Source organism: Symphodus melops (assembly GCF_947650265.1).
Source record: "Symphodus melops genome assembly, chromosome: 8".
NCBI lineage: Eukaryota > Metazoa > Chordata > Actinopteri > Labriformes > Labridae > Symphodus > Symphodus melops.
The window spans coordinates 15,022,859-15,043,888 of record NC_136698.1 but is presented as its reverse complement, the minus strand read 5'-3'; the positions used below and the strand labels follow the sequence as shown (position 1 = coordinate 15,043,888).

Genomic DNA, 21,030 nt, shown 5'->3' with positions numbered 1-21,030 from the left:
TAACCATTAAGTAACTATTAAGTAACAACTCAGTGACCCCTAAATAACCATTAAGTAACCATTAATTAACCATTAAGTAACCGTTAATTAAGCATTAAGTAACCATTTATTAACCATTAAGTAATCATTAAGTAACCCCTAAGTATCCATTAATTAACCATTAAGTAACCACTATGGATTGATCACCATCTACCCATTAACTAAAAGGTTAAGTTGTAATTCATGCACCATTAACTATGCAACAATTTGAGTGGTTTATTCAGCATTATTATCCGTTAAATGAACACAGCATAACTGTCTAATGCTGTAAATAATGCTCAAACAAATTGATATAAAAAATATCAGATGTGACACACAATTTTTGCCTCTTTCAAGAATTCATCATTTCAAGGCTTGCATTGGTCATATTTATACAAACAGGTTAGTTAGCAAAAATAAAGATGTATTCCTTTTCCCCTTCTCCCCCAGAGCAGCCGTCCAATTAGAATACAGAATGAGACTCATGTGCTCAAATGCTTGATTAGTTTATCAACTTTTTAATTATCCCTGCAATTATTTATAGTGGATTTACAATTTAGTGTCTTGATTGTAGAACACGGCTTGTCAGAGTCATCCTTGATGGAAGTTTGCTGATGGTTGTCAAAGAGCTTGTCCAACTTTTTGAAGAGGGAACTGAGGCCTGCTGAGAGAGAAAGGTGCGGCACATTGACTCCACAGTTCAGGCTGCTCTTATCACATCTCATCAGCCTGTTAACTCAGTGGTCCATAAAACTGTCTCTAGTGTGATATGCCATCATTGCATCACACCCTAATTTTCTTGAACAGCACCTTACAGTTGAACGAACATGGTTTGCAATGCAGAACCAGAGTGCAATGGTGAATTAGGCACCAGGGGACACCTCGAACCCTTCCCGCTTATTAAACCACAACTACACTTTCAGAACTTCAGCATGCCATGCCAAGCAGAGAGGGCACTTTCCAATAATGGCAAAGCGTCGCACATCTTATTTTGTCCAGCTTTTCAATTGCTCACTGACTTTTACTCTTAACTATGGCAAGCTAATTTGTGTTTTCTACATTCGCTGTGTTTTCTTCCCCTATGGCCATTGTTGTGTTTGAATAATATGCAAGTGAGTGACTGGACGTGCGAAATAATGTTGAGTTTTGTAATTAGGAAGTGTGTATGTGTGAGAGAGGGAGCATATCTGACTGCCTCTCTTCACTGTATGTCTACAAGTGGTGCACACAGAATGCAAATTGACTCCCTCAGCTGCTTCTGTCTCCCTCTGGGCCTCCCAGACTTCCCAAGCTGAACACATCCAGACGAGCTGCCTCCCATCAGGGTACAGCCTGGTTAACAAGCAGCAGAATGAACGCCAGTCAGTTAAATTGTATGTAACTTTTTAGTTCACACTAATTGTGTAACCTTTATTGATTTCGTGTCTCTGCCTTCAGCTTGGGTGAAACACTAATGGCACTGGTCAATAAAAAACCATGAAGTGGAAGTTCTGAATACACCCTCCCCCCTGGGCTGATTACATCCCTAAAAATAGACCCTTTGCCTCCCTTGGTGTCCAGGCCAGTGCCATGTCAATTCAGAACTCTTATTCAATGCAACCTACATTGCATTTGTTTCCTTAGTTCAGATATGAGATGGCTGACTTGCTGGGCTCTCCACAGATCACATCTACTAAAATTCTTTCTCTTCGAACTCACATTTAGACGCCACATTCAGCGAGAACCCTGCTTCTTTTGATCAATACATTTATGACATAATGAACGAAGCATAAAATAACACTGTGACTTCGGCCCTGAAATCGACAACCAACAGCAGTTTCAACAACTGTGACTAGCGCAGCACTGTGGGATCTACTGCTTCAAAGACAAGCATTCACATTTCAAAAGAACAAGTTCACAATAAAACATGCCCTGTGTGTGTGTAGCTACCACCCACTGTTTTATTGACTGTCAATGTGTACCCCTGCCAGCCGATGTCTCTCCTCCACAGTTTATTGAGCTTTGCAGACAGAAATATTATGAGCAGAGTTCAATAAAGCTGAAATGATCCCTATTTTCCTCAATGTGAAAACAAACTCGTTTCTCCAAACTTCCTGACCCTGAACTTACAGCATGCTGAAACAAGGCCCTTTGGATGTGACTCTTTACTTGCTTTACAGGTGTGCTGCTGACTTTGGACAACCAATGCAGCTGAAGGCAATGTTTCACACAAAGATACAGCCATTCTTACGTTAAAGTTGTGTGAGAGGACCCCTGTGGTGCCTCTCCTCCATAGCAAGAGAAGCAGCCAGCAGCCGTATTGATCCCACCTTGCAGCCTTGAGCCTGCTGTCACAGACAGTGTATATCACTTTATTTAATCCACTGTTAAAGAGGCTTTAATTAGAAATCTGTCCAGCGGATGTGTTTTAGTTAAAAGGTTGTTTGTGAACTACACTTCCTGCTTTAGCATTTTATTTATCAGTGTTTTCAGTTACAGTTGTACACATTTGTGTGTGTGTGTGTTGGATGTTAATCTGAGAGCTGTTCACAGTATCTGCAAAGAGAAGGCAAATGATGCAAATACTCTCTCTCTTGGGGGATTAGCCTGCCTGCTATTTGAAAAGTACTTACAGTAAGTCTCCTAATTGTGGTTAATGTTTACAGGTCTCTGGACGATCTAATGACAGATTACTGATAGCAATACTATTAACTTATAAATGGGGCATTTTTCTTTTGCAGCAGCATCGGCTGTGCAGCCTGCATGGTCAACAATACAGTTAAACGTTATATCTTTCAATGGAGTAGAAACACATAAACACTATTTCTTTTACTATGTTATACATTTCAGCACTATCAACAGAGGCCTTATCACTTAAAATAATAATAATTAAAAAAAAACAGCTATCAATACTTTTTCTCTGCGTCCTTTGCTGACAATGAACTTCATATAGTTGAGCTCTATAAAACTTTAGAGTGCATGCCCATCTGTAACACAAAATCTTGGCACCAGAGCTAAAAACATAGTTGGCATTGAAAACATTGTTTCTGAAACTTTCATGCCAATGAAAGTGCTTTGAAAAAAAATCCAGGGGCAAAGCAAAAAGCTTGCATTGATCTGTTTCCATTTCTAATACAGCCACATTGGTGGCTAAAACAGCTTGTGTGAGGCTTTTTTATAGCAACAAAAGTGTCCAGAATAACAATGTCTGAAAGTATTCTACATTTTCCTGAGCTTTTTTGCATTCTTTTATATAGCTTTCAAAAGCTGGTATGCTTCTAGATAACTTCATAATTGAACAGTTATCATATTTCTCTGAGACTATCCCTTTATTGTCATGAAATGTTAGTGGGTTTAAGGAACTGAAGTTGGATTTGTAACATCTATAAGCCAGTATTTAAAAACAAAACAAAAAAACATTTAAGCTTTGGAACATATAGTATACTTCTGTAAAAGTTTCTAGCTGTTTGATCTCCAATAATAATGACAATTTCTTAAGCACCGTTTCTGCACAATTATTAATTTCTTTATCAAAAAAGATTCTTCAATTTAAATGTCATTTTCCATAATTATTTTTTAATTTGACTTAAGTCAGCTTTAGGCCCTGTTCCACCCAACCTAAGGCCTAAAAGCAGTTGTACCACTGTACTGTGAACATCAATAATTCAAACACAGAGAAACTAGTATATGCAATTTTCAACTTTATGCTGGCTAATTTTAATTTCATTCAAGAAAGATAAGAATTGAGGGGTTTTACGTAGACAGCAATACAATAGCCTTATTTTCCAATGGAGGACCATTTGGAATGTAACAGTAGAAAATTAACGATTGTAAATCTCATTTTAATGATGGTGTTATGGCACTAGGAGCCTTTTTTTAAAAACATAATTAGTAACTTAGTGCTTTTGATGCTTTTATAGGCTATTAGTAAAATGTCATCTCTGGACGCGGACTGGACGCTCTCTTTTTTGGTAGCAGTTTAAAGGTAAATGATTTGCTGTAGTGATGCCACAAGGTTTAAGACGGAATTCACTATAGACACTTCTAAATTATTTAAAAAAAACAGGTCAGACAGTATAGTCTTCATGATAAGAAAAACAAACAAAAAACAACCTGTCTATAACTACCTTTCGGAAGATGCAGTATCTCATATCGGACACTGGGTGTCGCCGCAGAGTGCTTAATAGCGCTCCTGAGCGCTTATTTCTCCAGTCTCAGCCCCCCTCTGCCTCGTACTGTGTGTGCGTGTGTGTTGTGTGTCGGATAGAAAGTCAGCCTGGTTTCCAGCTGAGTGCTTGCTCTCTCACACTGTGTGTGTATGTGTTGTCATTATTATCCACTCTGCTCCCAGCTCAGAATGGCCAGATTCACTCAGACTGAAACAAGAAGGCAGCACCATCCACAGCAGCCCCAACCCGCTCACTCCAGCCTGGTTTTCACCGGACCGGGGGCACCACCGACCCAACCACCACTACTACTGATCCCACATCAGCACCAGTACCCTCAGATCACATTCCCGAAACCCATGAACGGGTCAGAATCCATTTCAATTCATCCGGAGAGCGGCAACATGAAAGACCAAGATGCCATTAAGCTGTTTATCGGGCAGATACCGCGGAACTTGGAGGAAAAAGACCTGAAACCTCTGTTTGAACAGTTTGGGAAAATCCACGAACTGACAGTTCTCAAGGACCGATACACCGGCATGCACAAAGGTAACGTCTCGCACCTTCCGAGGGCTGCGAGGCCCTGTATTGAGTTTGATAACTGCTTATTTTTAAATACAGGCTTCATTTAGAAGTCATAGACAGTGTGTTGAAATGGTGGCGCGACTTTTCTTACGGGTTTTCCGGTTTTATCCAGATTTGATTTTAGTCTAATATCTTGTACTAAATATCATGCGCGTCACTGTGAATACATATATATTTATATATTCACAATTCACTATATATATATGTGTTTCTCTCTCTCTCTCTGTGTGTGTGTGTATGTATGAAACCTAATTTCGTGTGTCCTTTTGTCCCATGTTTGATTCTGTTTTAAAGCACAACGTCCTATTATATTTTGAAAGCCTTATATTTGTAGTTCCTTGTTTATTCCACATTTTTCACAACATGCTCAACCAAGATGGTATCACAAATATTAAGGTCGTTTGCATTAGCAGGAATGTTTTGGTGGCTTAATGTATTGGACTTGCTCTGTAATTTATTGCTTATTGGAAAGTCTTTCCTTAACACACTGTTAAGTGGGGCAGAGGCGCTTGGAAAATATGCATTTTTAAAGAGCTTTCGCCTGCCAGTCCCGTCTTCCGCGGAGGGACGGCATCATTTATTCATCCATATGCTTTCTTTTACATCTCTCCATGTGCGAGGGGACGATGTGCAAATCCGTGACGCTAAAAAAAAAAAAATCAGTTCAGTGTCCAACACCACAGCGTCTCCAAAGGGCGCAAGAACTGTCGCAAGATGACGGACGTGGCCATGAGGAGTGGGCAGAGCTGCTGCGTTGCTTCTGCTCAAATGAAGGCAGATAGGGTGTAAAATCACTGAGCTCGCTGTGCACACTGAATTGACAACTTGCAGCCTCAAAATTGACATTTGTTATCAGGGGTGAACAGTGGGAAACCCGCATTTCGCAATATGTGGTAGCCCCCCACAGTGTAATCCACGCAGTGTGGACGTCATCAACACCATCATCACTTTGAACCAACTTAGAGTCGATCACGCTGCACTTGTATTTGAAGTCAGCAAAATAAATAAATAAAAAAATCATTAAGGTAGGTTGTTATAAGCTTAGGGAATTCATTTGGAGAACTCCATGATAATAACAACACAACTCACATTAGGAATCAGTGAAATTGCAAGATATCATTTTAACATATCAGGCCAATAAACTGATGCTGTTTTCAACAGGCATCATATCCATGGTTCAAAGAGATGATTCAAATCATACTGTCTTATTCTAACATAACATTAATGGTAAAATGTATGTTTCCATAAGCATGACCAAGCCAATTATTCTGAGAAAAGTTTCTTTCCCTAATGTAATCCTCTTCCTTGGATCTCAGTCTTGCTCTGCTGCAGAGCAGATGTTGATATGTGAGCAACGTTAGTGCAGGAGATAAGCCTTTTATTGCTGTGACATTTAGAAAAGACGAATGACAATCTCTTTCAATAATGAAAATGCCATTTGCAAACATTGCAAATAATGTCATGTCTTTGACGACATCAAATCACATTCACAAGATAATACAATGTGTTAGCATTACAAAGGTTGTCTGCCGCTGTCACAGAGCCTCTGTTTTAGAAATAGTTTTTTTGAAATTAAGTTTTATGGATTGTCATCTTGGGACTGATTGCACTGTTTTAATGACAATGAATAGTATGAATGAGTACATACACACATGCACCTTCAGATTAGATTCCTCATAACGGCATAATAGTAACAGGTACCAAGAATGGGTGAATACAAGATGTATAACTATACATATTTATTTCATGTTGAAATAAGCAGTGGATCTAGAATATCTACTCACGTAAGGTTCAGAAAAGGTTCTGTTTGGGTTTCACATACTGTTTGCACAATAACATTATGCTATCATAGCTCCTATTAGCTACATATTTCATGAAGCCACATGCATGAATGGCAAACACTCCTGATGCTGCAGTTGATATGGGTGATGTGTAGAAGAGAAGACACTTTTCCACTGCTTCTCTCATTTGGCATTCAGCTCTATCTGTTGACTTGTGCATGTGTGTGAATACATATACTAAAATGTCATTGCACTGTGTTGCATAATGATTGCAGTATTGTTGCCCTTGATTGGCTCTACCTGATGTTGGACTTAGAGAAAAGACTTTTGAAAAATGGTTTGGATGCAGTTAATTTATTTCATTTAGTTAGAATGGGATTTTCCACACAATTCAAAGTTATTTTCTTTCAATTTATTAATGGACGTTTAAACAACTCATTAATTAAGCTACGTTTTATTGAGACACTTAAAAATGTCTCAAAGTCGTGCAACAGGATTAACGTTACAAAAACAATCCCTCATTGATCTGTGATGAAGTCATTTTTTGGATTATCATTTTGCAGATAAGGATTATAAATAATGGACACAGAGTGACACACACACACACACACACACACACACACACACACACACACACACACACACAGTATCATTTCAGTATTGTGCTTTAGCATCGTTGCACTTATTCTGTCATTTCCCTTTCATGCACATCGTTTCTTCGTTTGTTTATTCGTCTTGTGCATCTATTTTTCCCCTCTCAGTAATCCATGAGGGAAAACATGGAATTAGTTTGTAAAGCGTCATAATAATGCATGGCCATAATAACTTGACTCAAGAGGATTAGCAAATGTGCATTGTCTGAAGCAGCAGTCTCTTGGGTGATCAGCTGGTTGCCTCCCTAAACAGTGGCTGCCTCTGCCAATTAAAAATTCAGTCTAGTCTGCCTCTTCAAATGATTAATTCTGCTGAAGAAGCTGCCGATGGCCTGCCAATTATTGCCACCCTATTGGTATTAATAGGTAAAGGATTTTCTGATGTTAAATTTATCTTAGATGGTGAAAAGTTCTCCATTTGGCTCTAATTAGCTTCCACTTATAGCACATGCAGAACACACACTTGTATGTCCGTGAACATGCATGTATGTAGAGTTAAGCCTTCAATTGACAGCCTTTTTTTTTAAAAATTCTTCAGATTTAATTAATGTTATTTTCTTACTAGTGGTTTTTTTTTTCACAGTTCACTTCAAAACTTTTTGTTTTCAATCAGAGCCATGCTTAATCTCTTTCTCTGCGGAATAAATTGTTCTCTATGTCAAATTTCATCCTGACAGTTCTGCCAAGATGGACTGATCTCGACTTGTTCAGTTAAGTAACATGCTTTCGAGAGAGAGAGAGAGAGAGAGAGAGAGAGAGAGAGAGAGAAAAAAAAGAGTTTTTCTTTTTAAATCCTGGTAGGTAAGATTCCTCACAGCAGACAGACGGATGAAACAAACCCTATACTTCTTCAATCTTCCGACCCGCTCTGCTGGGGTATCAATAATAAGCTATTGTCGGGTATCATCCTGTTAATGCATTTATAAATGGTCCAGAGATATTGCTGTAGACTCCAGCCAAGCAGAAGCACATTAAATCACAGAATAATCTAATGAAATATTTATTCAAGTTTTTATTTTTTTCAACCTCTGAGCTAGACTGATGGATCGCGCTCGTCAGTGGGTCGCCATGCTAATAAAATAAAGAGAGAAGGACGGAAGGACTAATATGCATCAAACCAAAATGACATGGCATTAATATGAGACTGCTGTTCCTTTAGATTATACCTGAAAGGCATTGATTAAAAACTAAGCTTTTTTTTTTTTTTTTTTTCTGATTTTCTGTTCCCTCTTTAAAAAAGATTGGAAGTGTGAGTGCATCTTAACTTCTCCATATTGTGTGTGCGCCTTATGGAAGGTGTCAAAGATCACAGCACTGCTGTAGAACAGCATCCCCCCCCCGAGGAAACAGATGGAAGAAATTCACTTACAGACTATAAACAGAGCTACAGAAGTGACATGGACGGAGACGTACGCAACACGCTGTGATTACATTACTGATTTAGCAGACATCGGTGTAGCAAGTAATGACTGCTGCATGGTTGCTAATGAAATCAAACAAATTCTCTTTTTTTTTTTGTGTTTTAGCTGAACACTGAGGCAGGGAACACAATTCTCAGTCTCCTTGCAGCTTTGTGCTGTGATTCATATGAACAAATCCAGAATAAAATCTTCTGTCAGGGCCAGTGAGTGAAGGCCACCGAGCCATCGAATGCAGCAACAACATTCGCCTTGCAATCTTTAAACGTCTGTAAATATTGTAATAAGCAACAGGGCTTTCCTCATAAAAGATGCAGCAGCTCAACTGCTACTGACAGGCGCTATGGGCCTTGACTTCAGTATGAGGAGCGCTGACTACCCGCCTTCTTTTTCCCTCTTTTCCGTTGGTTATTCCAAGGAGATTGCCAATCTCGCATGCCGACAAGGCCACGCTCTGATGGAGGTCAGTGTCCACTCACCAAACTCACCTGGCTCTTTATTCTGTCTCTGCTTCGCTCCCCTTAATCCCTGCCTGAGAGATCCTTTCAGATGGATTGATTTCCTGCTCCAATGCAACATTCATTATGGCTCGCAGTATATTATGCTTTCAGTGTGTTGGAAGTACTGTTATTCCATGACCTTTGTGGAATATGTTTGCTCTTAATGGGGGCCTGAAGCAGAGACAGATATGAGAACATGTACGATGAGGTCTGAGGGATAAACACTGTCCTTTGTCAACACTTAAGACACTTGTTTATGAAACCATAGATGTTCTGTATAATTCATTAGATGGGCTAAATGAAGCTTTACATTGTTGACTGAGTTTTAAGGGTTTTGAAAAGCTTTAACAGAGAGGAATTCATTGGTATTTGGCATTTCTTGATGCAGGTTTCATTCTTTCTGTGATGTAGATGTTCTACACGTGCGTCCGAAGAATCGTCGTTTATTGGAAAATTTGGTTGAAAAAGATGGTGAATTTAAAAAGAGATAGAACGACAACTTCAGTTTGCTCTTTGTGGCTAGTCTGAACTGTGATTTAAAAGATTTCCAGTTAGATTAGTTTCGATGTGTTGCTAGTCTCATTTCTCTTGTAAAGGTAAAGTCGGTAGAAGCTTACCGCAGTCCTATTCATGCACAAAGGTCACCGCTATTTCCTTAGTCTACTGTAAATAGAGGGATGGAAGCCTATCTATTTTGTATGGGGAGCTTAGCGGAGAGTGCCTTTGCCTACAGAGCATAGTGTTCTCTGATGAGGAGGGGGGTTATAAAGGCACAGAGGCAGAAAGGAGGAGGGATCAAGGCGGGGAGGAGGGGGTTGGTGGTGTCTAGCATGAGCTCTTTAATGTTGTGTTTTAGCCTGGCTGGGCACAGATTCATTTTAGAAGGAAAATGAAATAACAAGGAAGAGGGGAGAGAGGAGATTTTAATGCAATGTTTTGTGATAATCCCTCTCTATTTTGGAGCGATTCAGGAGAACTCATGCGATAAAGCCTTGTACAAGCCTGGAAAATAATAAGTTATTTGTCTTGACTTATAGTACTGTGTCCTCAGAGGGCTTGCTAACCCTTGTGTTTTGGCCAAAGAAAAATCACAGATTAGTCAAGCTGTCACATCTCTCTGAATGCCAAATGGTTGAGCCCTTGATGCTGGTGTGAATGAACAATGCAAACACGTCCTTCATGTATCTGCCAGGGAATGCGCGCCATCTGAAACCTGCAGAGATGTGACTTACCACTGTCACTTGTATGGACTGCATAGGAAGGATGGCACATGTGTGCAGCAGGACCTACAAGGCAAATGACAGACTGACACACAGGCACACAACAATGAATGTATGGACAGATGGATAAGTGGAGGGGGGAAAAGATGAAGTGTTTGTCAGAGATGCAGAAACAAATAGTGGCTTTTATCCCCGGGCAGTGAGGGCGGGAGGAGGTAGAATGATGGCTCAGTGCGGGACACAGAGGATCCCCCTGACAGGTTGAGAGCCATTTGGACACCGCAGGGCAGGATTGATGGAGGGTGGAGAAGGAGGAGGAGCAAAGGCCAAGTTTAGCAGATGTATAAAACAATCATATGAAATCAGTATCCCTCCAGCAACACTCGTTATACCTACTCTGTTACCACTGCTGCTGCTTTTGCAAACACGATTTCTGGCATCACGGGCCAATTACTATTTTATGGTTGTTATTTATGCCAGAATAAGAAACATAAAAAGGCCAAAATAAGCTTTAGACAGACTTAAGATACTCTTAATGTCATTATATGGATAACACAAACACTATATTACCCACCTAGACATCAGTTATGTAGCATCAAGAACTTTTTCCTGACACACAGAAAAAACATCGACATGTGATGAAATCACATTTAAGAAGGAAAATGTCATGAACACTCAGGTCAGTGAGGGATGTGTGAAGATACATGCTGCTCAGCACAGTTATAAATAGAAATTCTGTGGTATTTCCGAAAATAGGTTAAGCTGCCATTGCTGCACTGCTGGCATGACATCACTGATTGCCTGCCAGCCTCCCCCAAAAGACTGCTCCCATACTGTGCTCAAACAGAGGGAGAGAGCGAGGAAGAGACAGAGGGAGCATCTGTGGGCGACTGCAGGGCCATGTCCTCCTTATTTCCAGTATGGCCCCCCCCCCCCCCTAATTCCCTCACACCACCTCCCTTCCATCACTCAGCCATCTCCCCCCTCACTCCTTCCATCTATCTTTCCCACTGAAGCTGCAATGCTTTAGCTAACAGTCTCTGTACTTTATTGCCAGAGAGACAAACTGGTCAAGGGCTTTGTACTGGAGATGTATCACAGCCACTTTTTTGTGCGACACGAGCGGATTGAACGCCAAATTGTACCGAAGGCACAGATAAAAGATAGAATTTGTATTTCTTTTTTGATGATCAAAATGTAAATGCGGTTGAATGAGCATAGTATGTCGACTTTTAATGAGTTCCAACATGGCAGCCGTTCCATGGCTCACTCTGAATGGTAGATCTGGCTTAATTAAAAAAGACTACTCAAATTAATTAATGGCTGATGGGTTCTCATATCTGTTCCGTGTGCTCTTTGGGTTCACTTAAGAGGGCTTTCTTTACCACTGTACTGCTCATTCTATTCATTTATTTTTAGATAGATGGATAGATAGACTGTTTCATCATCAGCATAATAACCAATAATTGATAATTGGAAACCTTTAAAGTGAATATGGTGACGAGAACATGTACATTCTTTACGTTTAAAATGCAATGAACCATATGGTAACTACTTGTTGGTTATATATTGATCATTGTCACTCTTCTGCTGAAAAACAAAAGACACAAAAACTGGGACAAGGACAAAAAGTTATTCTTTGGCATCCACGACAAATTGAAAGCATGTTAATAATAAAGAATTGTGAGCTCGATTCAGTTACTGCACTCAAAGAAAGACCATATTTAAGAAGCAGAGTGCTCATTAGAAGTTTGTTTATAAAGACAAGTGCAATTAGTGTTTCCACTAAAGGTGGCCTATGTACTGTGAAGCTGTAATTGAAAAAAACTCAAAAAAAACAACGTGGGATTACCGGGGGGAGTTTTTTCTCCTCCTTACTTTTTTATTCCTTTGTTTCTTTATTCTCTTCATCCGAGTAACGTCTGGCCCTTTGGAGTGGTGTCTTTTAAGGTATCTAGATTCAAACTGACTTTAAAATATTATTGGTCTCTGAGTGTGCCATCACTTTGTAGCTACCAGTTATTTGTGACTCCGGCTCTGCTTTGATCAACTAATGGTCTAAAATGATGACATTCACCATTCACAAAAAGAAAAATGCATCATATATCAAGTACATTAAGTGAGGACTATGAGTCAGTGCAAACAGTGCACTTTATATATTACTGGGCAAAAGGTTTGATCCAAGTAAAAGGGATTTTATTATGTCCCTTTCACTAGTCTTTTTTGTTTTGTTTTTCCAAGAGGATGTTATAGTACATTAAAAGGTGGAGATGCTGTTTTCTGACTTTGACTTGGGCGGATGGAGGGGGCTCAGAGAAACTTTTATTGATTTCTGTGTAAATCCCCTCAGACTTTGTTGGAGGGGAGGGAGGGAGGGAGGGAGGGAGGCACGACAAGCCAGAGAGACGGGACTTGGCAGGTAAACTCTTGTTGCCCTCCCAGAAGTAGCACGGCGGGAGGCAGTAAGTGTGAACCTACACATTATTTACAGCTCTGTGAAACTTCATCCATTAACAGTGTCAATTAGCTTGCTCATCAGGGATGCAGGCCAAGATGTATTTATAGATTGGACCTTGGCTTTAACAGCAGAAGAGAGTGAAGTGCAACGATAGTCTACAAAAGCTATATGACTTGCTTTAAAGTCTACAGTACGGTTGGGGATGCCAAAAAAAAAAACACATTATAAGAGTTCTTGAAAAACTCGGGGATGAGTGGGCGGTTGCAATCTATCAAGTGACTTCTTGAAACTGCACCCATACCGCCAAACAGCATTGCTTTGTTGTCTGGGGAACTTCTAGCTACTTGGAACTGTATTGCTGTTTTCAGCCTTCATGATGCTCCTACGCCTACAGTGTACAGCCAGAAGTACATGTCAGCTTTCGAGAGAAGTACCCTACAGTTGAATTATATATGAAGAACCACTTCTGCCCTGAGAGAACTATTTAACCTCAGAGCCATACAATAAATTGTGAGTGTAGAGGTGTCAATATAAATCTCTCTTTATCGTTATGATGGCGTCTTTGCTCTCGGTATAGATTGTGAAGCATATACACAGCCGTACAGACTGAACTTATTCCATTTGTCACACTCATTAGGCGTTGCACGGCTCGCCACAACACAAGCATGTTCTGTAAATACTCGCCTTCACACCGTTGCATGGAGCACAGATCCTATGGGACATGCTGCCTATGGATCTGTTGAACTGCTGCTCGGAGGCTAGTGTAGTCTATATGAGCGAGTGTAGCAACAAATCAATGGCTGAGGTCTCCTGCTCAGGGGTCAGAGAGGGTACAAGGGAGGGTCCGGGGACTATTTCTTGCCTTCATGATGGACAGCGATGCTCCTTTGCTCACTCAGCAGCGTCTTCTCCCCCCTACACGCACACGCACACGCGCGCGCGCGCACACACACACACACACACACACAGCCTTTGCTCAAGGTGAAGGAATGATGGGAGGGGAAGTGAAAGGAGATGTGGAGGAGGATTTGGAGCAGAGGATGAAGGGATTGAGTGATTGATGAAGGTGTGATGGAAGAGTATAGTCGTCTTTAGGATCATGAGATGGTGACTGAGCACAGTGGCCTGCTCCCTTTAAGGTGTCTGTCTGACTTAATTAAGGTTTACAGGTTACGCTAGGCTACTGCTTATATTATATTGCTCATTACAAGCCCATTAAGTCCAGGCAGAGAAAATATTGTTGTTAGAACAATGAGTGAGAGCATTGTGGAGAGTATCTGCCGACTCAATGCTCCAGCTCTTCTTTATTGTACCTCTTTGTCTGCTTCTCCCTGAACATTGGCACGGTTGTGTGAGCAGATCGGGGACTTTTTTTTTTTTTTTTTTTTCAAAAGGTGAGGGAGTGATTGTTAAAAGCTTCTCCGAGACCAGACTGATTACCCCCCTCACGGTCAATCTGTGCCACTGAGCCTCCTGCCTCCCCGGCTGGCAATGATTCAGGTCATAATCACATTGTATCAGTGCTGATGATGTGTGTCTCAGCTTGCGACCCCTCTGAAAGGCTATCAGTTCCCCTGGAGCCCCACATGGCAGTAAATGAAGTAAGCAAGTAATCTGCCCACAGTGATAGCATTTTCCAAAGAGTGCAAATGATGTGTGAGCGAGAAGGGGCGAGAATGGTTGCCAGGGCTGGCTCCGTTTCTGCTACCTTCACACTTTCTGGGCAAGGAAATGCCACATTGAGAGCAAGTTCACACTTTTTCATGCATTCATTCGACACTGGGGCAGTTTGGCTCCTCTGGGGCAAGCAGATTTAGAAAAGGGAGCAAAATGGGAATAAAAAGGGTGGTGGTTTAAACTCATTCTACAATGAATTGCATTTGTGTTGACTATTCTGCAGCACACAATGAAGCCCAATAATAACCTAGAGCAAAATGCTGGTGCCAGGTATTTGTGGTTTTGTGTTTTAACACATAAGTGTGTTGCAAAAGTACACAGTACACAAATAAATGAGTGTACTCTGTAAGCTGGCCATGCCAAAAGTAAACCCTAGAAGTATGTAAAAATTGTAAAAATTCTTATCTCTTAGGATTTTATTTAATTCATAGTTTCGACATTTTTTTGGCTAATCACTCACTCTGCTAAAGCTAGCTCTTTAATACAAATGCCAAATAGAGCAACAAAAAAATTATCCAGTATCATGGATGACTGGAGTAGATCCAAAAGTATGTACTAAATCATAAATAGACTTTTAATCCATGCAGCAATGAATCCGGAATCGTTTTGAATCAAAAATGTTTAATCAGATCATATCATATATCAGATCAAACATATTTTAAGAGAGTCCTTTGCATTCAATCTGTTAAATTAATGGCATTTTTAAGTATACTTCTATACAGTCTCATAGCCCTGTAATTCCTAAAAGTTTCATTAGTTGAATGATTGAAAGGAAGTTGATTTCGATGAAAAACCTACTATGGCCCCTTCATTTTTACCAGTACAAATACAAGTCTGAGGAGAGATTACAGAAAGTGTGGATGCTATAGTGCTGGATATAATTGACTGTAACTAGCCATGATGATGATTTTCCTCTAAGAGATAAGTTGTATTTTCTGTTGTTTAATCATACTTAGTACAGTATTTATCAGATCTGGTTCGAAAGCAGAGTTATCCAATATTGGACCGCTGTTAAGGAGGGAATTTTCATGTATTATCATTATTGAATAGAGCAGTAAATGCTTATTTGTGTATCAATGTGCCATTTGCCTTGACTGTGTGTATATACATATCCCGTTTTTAGATTAATTTGGTCATGAGGTAAGAAACAAAAGCTGTGTCAACGTTACCATATAAAACAGTAATTTAGATATCCAAGGAGATTTACTCAAATATGTTTGAGAATAAAAAATCTTCTTGCCAATGATTATTTATTTACATTACTTTTCAGAGTGCACAGTACATAGAATATTAAGAACCTGCTTACAGTTGAAGGAAATATTTTATTGTGGGATAAGGAACAAGGAACAAGGAAGGAATAAGGAAAAAATGGCTTAGAATAAAAACCCCATACTAATACATTTTAAGATTATTTTTAAATGTCACATACATGCAAAATGCTGTTCACTATTAGTTTTCTAACATAAATATGTGTCCCTTTTCTGTCAACACACTCCCCAATTATGACAAAGTCCATCCTCTCCATCTTTTGCCTGCTCCACTTTTTCGAAAACGTGTGCTCAAACAGGCCGTTTAGATATTTTACTGTCATGACATCAGAAAGGGCAGTAACTCCTCCCTGAGGTGGATGACACTTCCATAGCTAGGTGTTTGTTCTGCCCTCCGAGTCGGCCTCCTCACTGTAAACAATTGTGCATTATGCGAGAAAGCCCAAGACACATCCATTTCCAGTGAGGGGCGTGGCCAGACACAGCTCATTTGCATTTAAAGCTATAGACCCAGAAAATGCCTGTCCTGAGCAGGGCTGAAATAGAGGGTTTTATAGACATGATCAAATACAGGATCCGAGTGGATTTGTATCAAGAAACATGTTTTGGGAAGTTCTGAGACTTATTTACTCTTACATAGGAGGACAACGTTTCACATTTAATGAATGTTGAATGGACACTGGTGACAAGATATGTCACAACAAATGTGTTGTAGAATTTTCTTCATAATTTATTATATATAGCTTACTTAAAGGATCTTTTTTATAATAATGAATGATTCTGTATGTTGGCAATGTAATTTGAAATTGGGTCACAATTGGCTTCTGTGCTAGCCAAGACACAAAGAGCCAGGTCTGAAATATGTTCTGTTTCCCGCCTCGGCCCCAGTGAATGTAAACGTCCCAACTATACAGTATCTTCCACTGCTATGCTGTCTCTCTCTCTCAGCCACTCTCTGTCTCTCTCTTTTTTTTTTAAATCACATGCCAATTCAACACAGTGGTGATGGAGAGACTTGGCTCTATTTCCTAGTACAAAGCGCACATAAAAAATATGTCATTGCGAAATCGGAAAGGAACTGAGCTGGCAAAGAGAAAGAAGACAGAATGAAAACAAGGGAGAGGAAAAGGAACAAAGAGGAGAGGAAAAATGTCTTCACTTTGGAGCTGAATTCGACGTGTGCGATAAGGCTGTTTTAGCTTTCTATCAGATGATGCAGAGGATCATCTCCTCACAATGGGAAGGCTTTCCCCATTGCTGTGTCAGCAGGCTCCGATTACAGTGGCTTTTTGTTGTGTTTCAAACAATTTCATCATGCTCCCCCCCTCACACTTCGGCACTTGGTATGCAACGCAGCGCTGGCAATTTGTACGTGTTTGGATTCCAATTATGGACTTGTTAAAGCTTTTTCGCCTGTGGCCTGCAAATTCTTATTAAGCCATACATTAAAGAGCACAGAATCACATTTAAATGGAGTTCATGTTTCTCTTTTGTTTGCCAGTGTTGTAATTCTTATTAATTTATTCTCAATGCCCTGTATGCATTACACATTAACAAATAAATCGTGTTTGTGATTGTAATGCAAACTACGTGTTCCTTATTCAGAGATAGGGCCAGCATTTGTCAAAAAAAAATAAAAAATCAACAACAACAAGCCCAGAGAGAGTGGCAAAAAGAGGAAAAACAAGCAGCAAAATGGAGCCCTTCCCTCCTCTTACCCTCAACCATTTGTGAAACAAACAAGCAAACCAAAAAAAGACAAAAAAAACAAAACACACATTACTTGTATTTTCTTTGTTAGCTCACGTAGAGGAGAAAATGGAAGTGAGACAGCCATGTGAGTGATTGAGTAATTTGCTTGGTGGCCATTGGAAATCATTAGGTTAGGGCTGTTGGGACAAGGGAGGCTATGGGGAGGACACCAGTGCTACAGTCAGCCACCTCAAAGGTCACGACCCTGGCCAGGCTCCATCACTATCTGTCTTTCTTATGCTGAGAAGTCTGTCAGGGTGCTGACTGACTGTCCCAAACAAAAGGAGAGGTGTCAGTGAATAGAAACTAATTAACTTAATGTGATCTGGAGGATAAACAAAACAAAACAGAACATACAGAATTAAATCTCAAGATGCAATTACAAGTTGTATAAGAAATTCCACATATATGCAGCCACTTTAGGCTTAAAGCAAAAAGACAATACAGGTTACGGTTCAATCAATAGATCAATGACTGACATGGCAGTGTAACCCTCCTTTTCTGATACATTCATGCAAAGGTTACAGTGGAGAATTACCCCTGTAGGTGATTTTCTCTTGGTTTAAAGGAAATGGAAAACCAGGTTTGGATTTTGTCTGTATTAAGTCTCTAAATACATGACCACATACTGAATACATTTGGCTGTTGAAATATGATCCAATATGCAGTGGCTGCTAATAAAGCGTCTTGAGAGTGGCAGAAATATGATGCACAGTAACCCATATGAACCCCATTAATAGAACACAAGCAAATCTATTAATTCAGACTGTCGGGGGAAATAGTTGCCTCAACACTGCATCTGGTTTCCCTCTGTCTCTCTTCTTTGTGTATTCACGGATTTGACAGATGTTGTGTGTATGTGTATGCTTAACATTCATGCTTGGTGGGTGTTGTTGCAGCGATGTGTGTGTGTGTGTGTGCGTGTGCATACTGCATGTGGTAGGCAGAATACCTGAAAACTTAGCTACTTACTCTGGAGAGTTTTTTTTTTACACCACATCCAGTCTTCAACCTGGCCTCATCCATTCCCCTCTCTTTTTCTAGCCTCCCTCCCAACGTTCTCCTGCAGTCCTGTGTCTCGTGTCTCCGCTGCTGTCACAACCACTCAGATTGGGGACGCTGGCCAGGCTGCTAGTTTTTGACAGGTCATGGCACGAGGGATAGGGAAGCTGTAAAAACCTGTACCCACCCCCCCACTTTTCTGTTGAGGTTTTGTTTTTTCCTTCTCCTCCCCTTCCATCTTCTCAAACTGTCTGCATGTTGCCTAGTGTATTGCATGACTTCTTTTTTTCATTAACCTAGTCTGTTTAATAAAATACATGTTGAATCATTGAAAATAAAACTTTTCGTTTTTTTTGTTTCTCTGAGATCTGACTTTAGAGTCAGAATCCTGACTTTTTATTAGCAGTCTGACTTTGAGCTTAGAATTAGAAAATAAAAGTCAGATTGATAAAGAAAATTTCCACTGGTTAAAATTCTCTTCCATTCATTTCCACACCCTATTTTGAGTTACCTTTAACTATTTTTCTTTTGTTCTTATTTCACATGTAATATTTTAGTAATACAAAATGTGAGGCTGCTGCTCACTCAGGGACTCTGGTCTCGTGGTTGCGTTGTTAGGTACAACAAGATGTGTCACAACATGTATCCAGGTTAAGCATTGTTTGTTTTTCCAGATGAGCAAAAGTGGAAACGTGTATGAATACATCAACGCACATGTATATTGAACGTACGAGGGTAACGGACTATTGACAATACAAGTTTACTAATAAGAAGTCAAGTAGCCCCTGTAGCCTCTACGATGTTAATTGTGTGAAAGTACAGAATATGGACAGTGTGTTTTTAGGTTGTGTGTTAGCTGACAATTTTATTTAAGTTTTTTTTTAAAAGTTTTTCACGTTATTCCTTATACCCTGTTGTCTGGCAAACAAGCTGCTTATGTTTCCAGAAATGAAAGTTTTATAAACCCCTATTCACCTGTAAAGTTTTTTTGTCCAATTGTGCACCACGTGTGTTTTTTTTAAACAGTTTTTGTCATTGTGATCTAAATTGAGTGGTATTCATAATCCTAAATGTTTTTATATCATATACCTGTGTTTCAGGTTGTGCATTCCTCACCTACTGCGCCAGAGAGTCGGCCATCAAAGCCCAAAACGCCCTCCATGAACAGAAAACACTGCCAGGGGTAAGTGTCTGTTCCCCTGTCTGCCTCGATCTGTCACCCCTCCTCTTCTCACTCTCTTTACTCTCTATGGTGGTCAGCCATGCCATCTGTACTCGGCCACACACCAGCCGTCATTCTCCATGCATGGTCCCCGAGATGAAAACCACTTTGGAAAGCAATTCAATCAATATCTCAGTCTTTTGAAGGCCCAGTTTCAACTTTTCCATGTGTCTGTCCTCGGGGGATAAATCCAGCATTGATCCGACCCAATCTGCTTCACACTTTTGAAGCAGTGGTGCAGAATGACTGAGGTTTGGGATGCAAAGCTCTACATTTCATGTGCTACAAACAGAGTAAACAAGGTTTGGGTTTAGGGATTAATTCACAAGATAAGGAGTCTGAACACCCCTGTTCATATATACAGTGTTAGGGGTGGGTATAAGAGGCTCCTTGCAAAGGCAGCATTGCTTATCATGGTCAAATCAAGTTTGCACTGGAGAGAAATATTAGTGAAGATCCACTTAACCCCTCCCATCTTTTCTCCAGCTTCAGGCCCTCTGAAGAAATATAAGAAGCCAGAGAAAGCAGCCGAAAGGCACATGTTTTAGCCAATAAGGCAAATACAACATGCCTAAACTTTTGACAACTCTCTATGGCTTTCTGGACAAAACAATTAGTTTGATTTGAATGATTTTTATTCACATTCAAGTGTCCATGCATGTCAATCAACCAACCAGCCAATCAATCAATCAATCAATCAACTATCCAATCAACCAATCAATCAATCAATCTTTATTTGTATCACGTCAATTCATAACAGTTTTTATCTCTAGACACTTTACAAAAAGCAGGTAGAGAATCATACTGTGTGTCCGTTTTAGCTCCTCTCTCTTTGTTTTGATCTGGAAATTTCATTCATCCTGCAAATTAGCTTAGCATGAGGCTGCAGGGCGTTGTTCTCTTCCTCTTTCCTTTACATTTAAATAATGATTTCTAAGTGTTCTTACATAATGCCAGAGGATGCGCTCATGGGAGATTGGAGCTGAAAAAGGAGTATTCTCTGGATGTTGAACTGATTTTGTCTGTGCTCTGGCTGATGTCTCCTTGTCATTAATTATGTCCCCCCTCGTTTGCAGCTTGGCAGATTGATCCACTATTTGGATTTAATAGTCGATGTGCTTAATGTAAACAGAAGAGGCATGTGTGCCAAGGCAAAGATTCTAACAAGGTCGTTGCTCTTGCTGCTCCTCTTTCTTTCTTCTCGGTGTGTTCTGAGAGAAGAACAGGTCTTCAAACCATCTGGGTTTTGAAAGGCTCAACAATCTACCAAATGGAAGGCCGTAAACAGCCTCACGTGTATTGCATTGTACTGCATCACTTAATGTTTAGTC

General features: G+C 40.1%; 1 protein-coding gene across 5 annotated transcripts in view; it reads left to right on the top strand.

Annotated features, from left to right (window-relative positions):
• The first annotated feature begins 4,215 nt into the window (after positions 1 to 4,215).
• Positions 4,216 to 21,030, top strand: part of celf5a (cugbp, Elav-like family member 5a) — a 176,047-nt gene continuing 159,232 nt past the window's right edge. For all 5 annotated transcript variants that reach the window (XM_079349916.1, XM_079349921.1, XM_079349918.1 and 2 more), the window contains exons 1-2: positions 4,216 to 4,712; positions 19,578 to 19,660. In XM_079349916.1, coding sequence (XP_079206042.1) covers positions 4,316 to 4,712; positions 19,578 to 19,660 — 480 coding nt within the window. In that variant the 5' untranslated portion in view covers positions 4,216 to 4,315. The remainder of the gene's footprint in view (positions 4,713 to 19,577; positions 19,661 to 21,030) is intronic.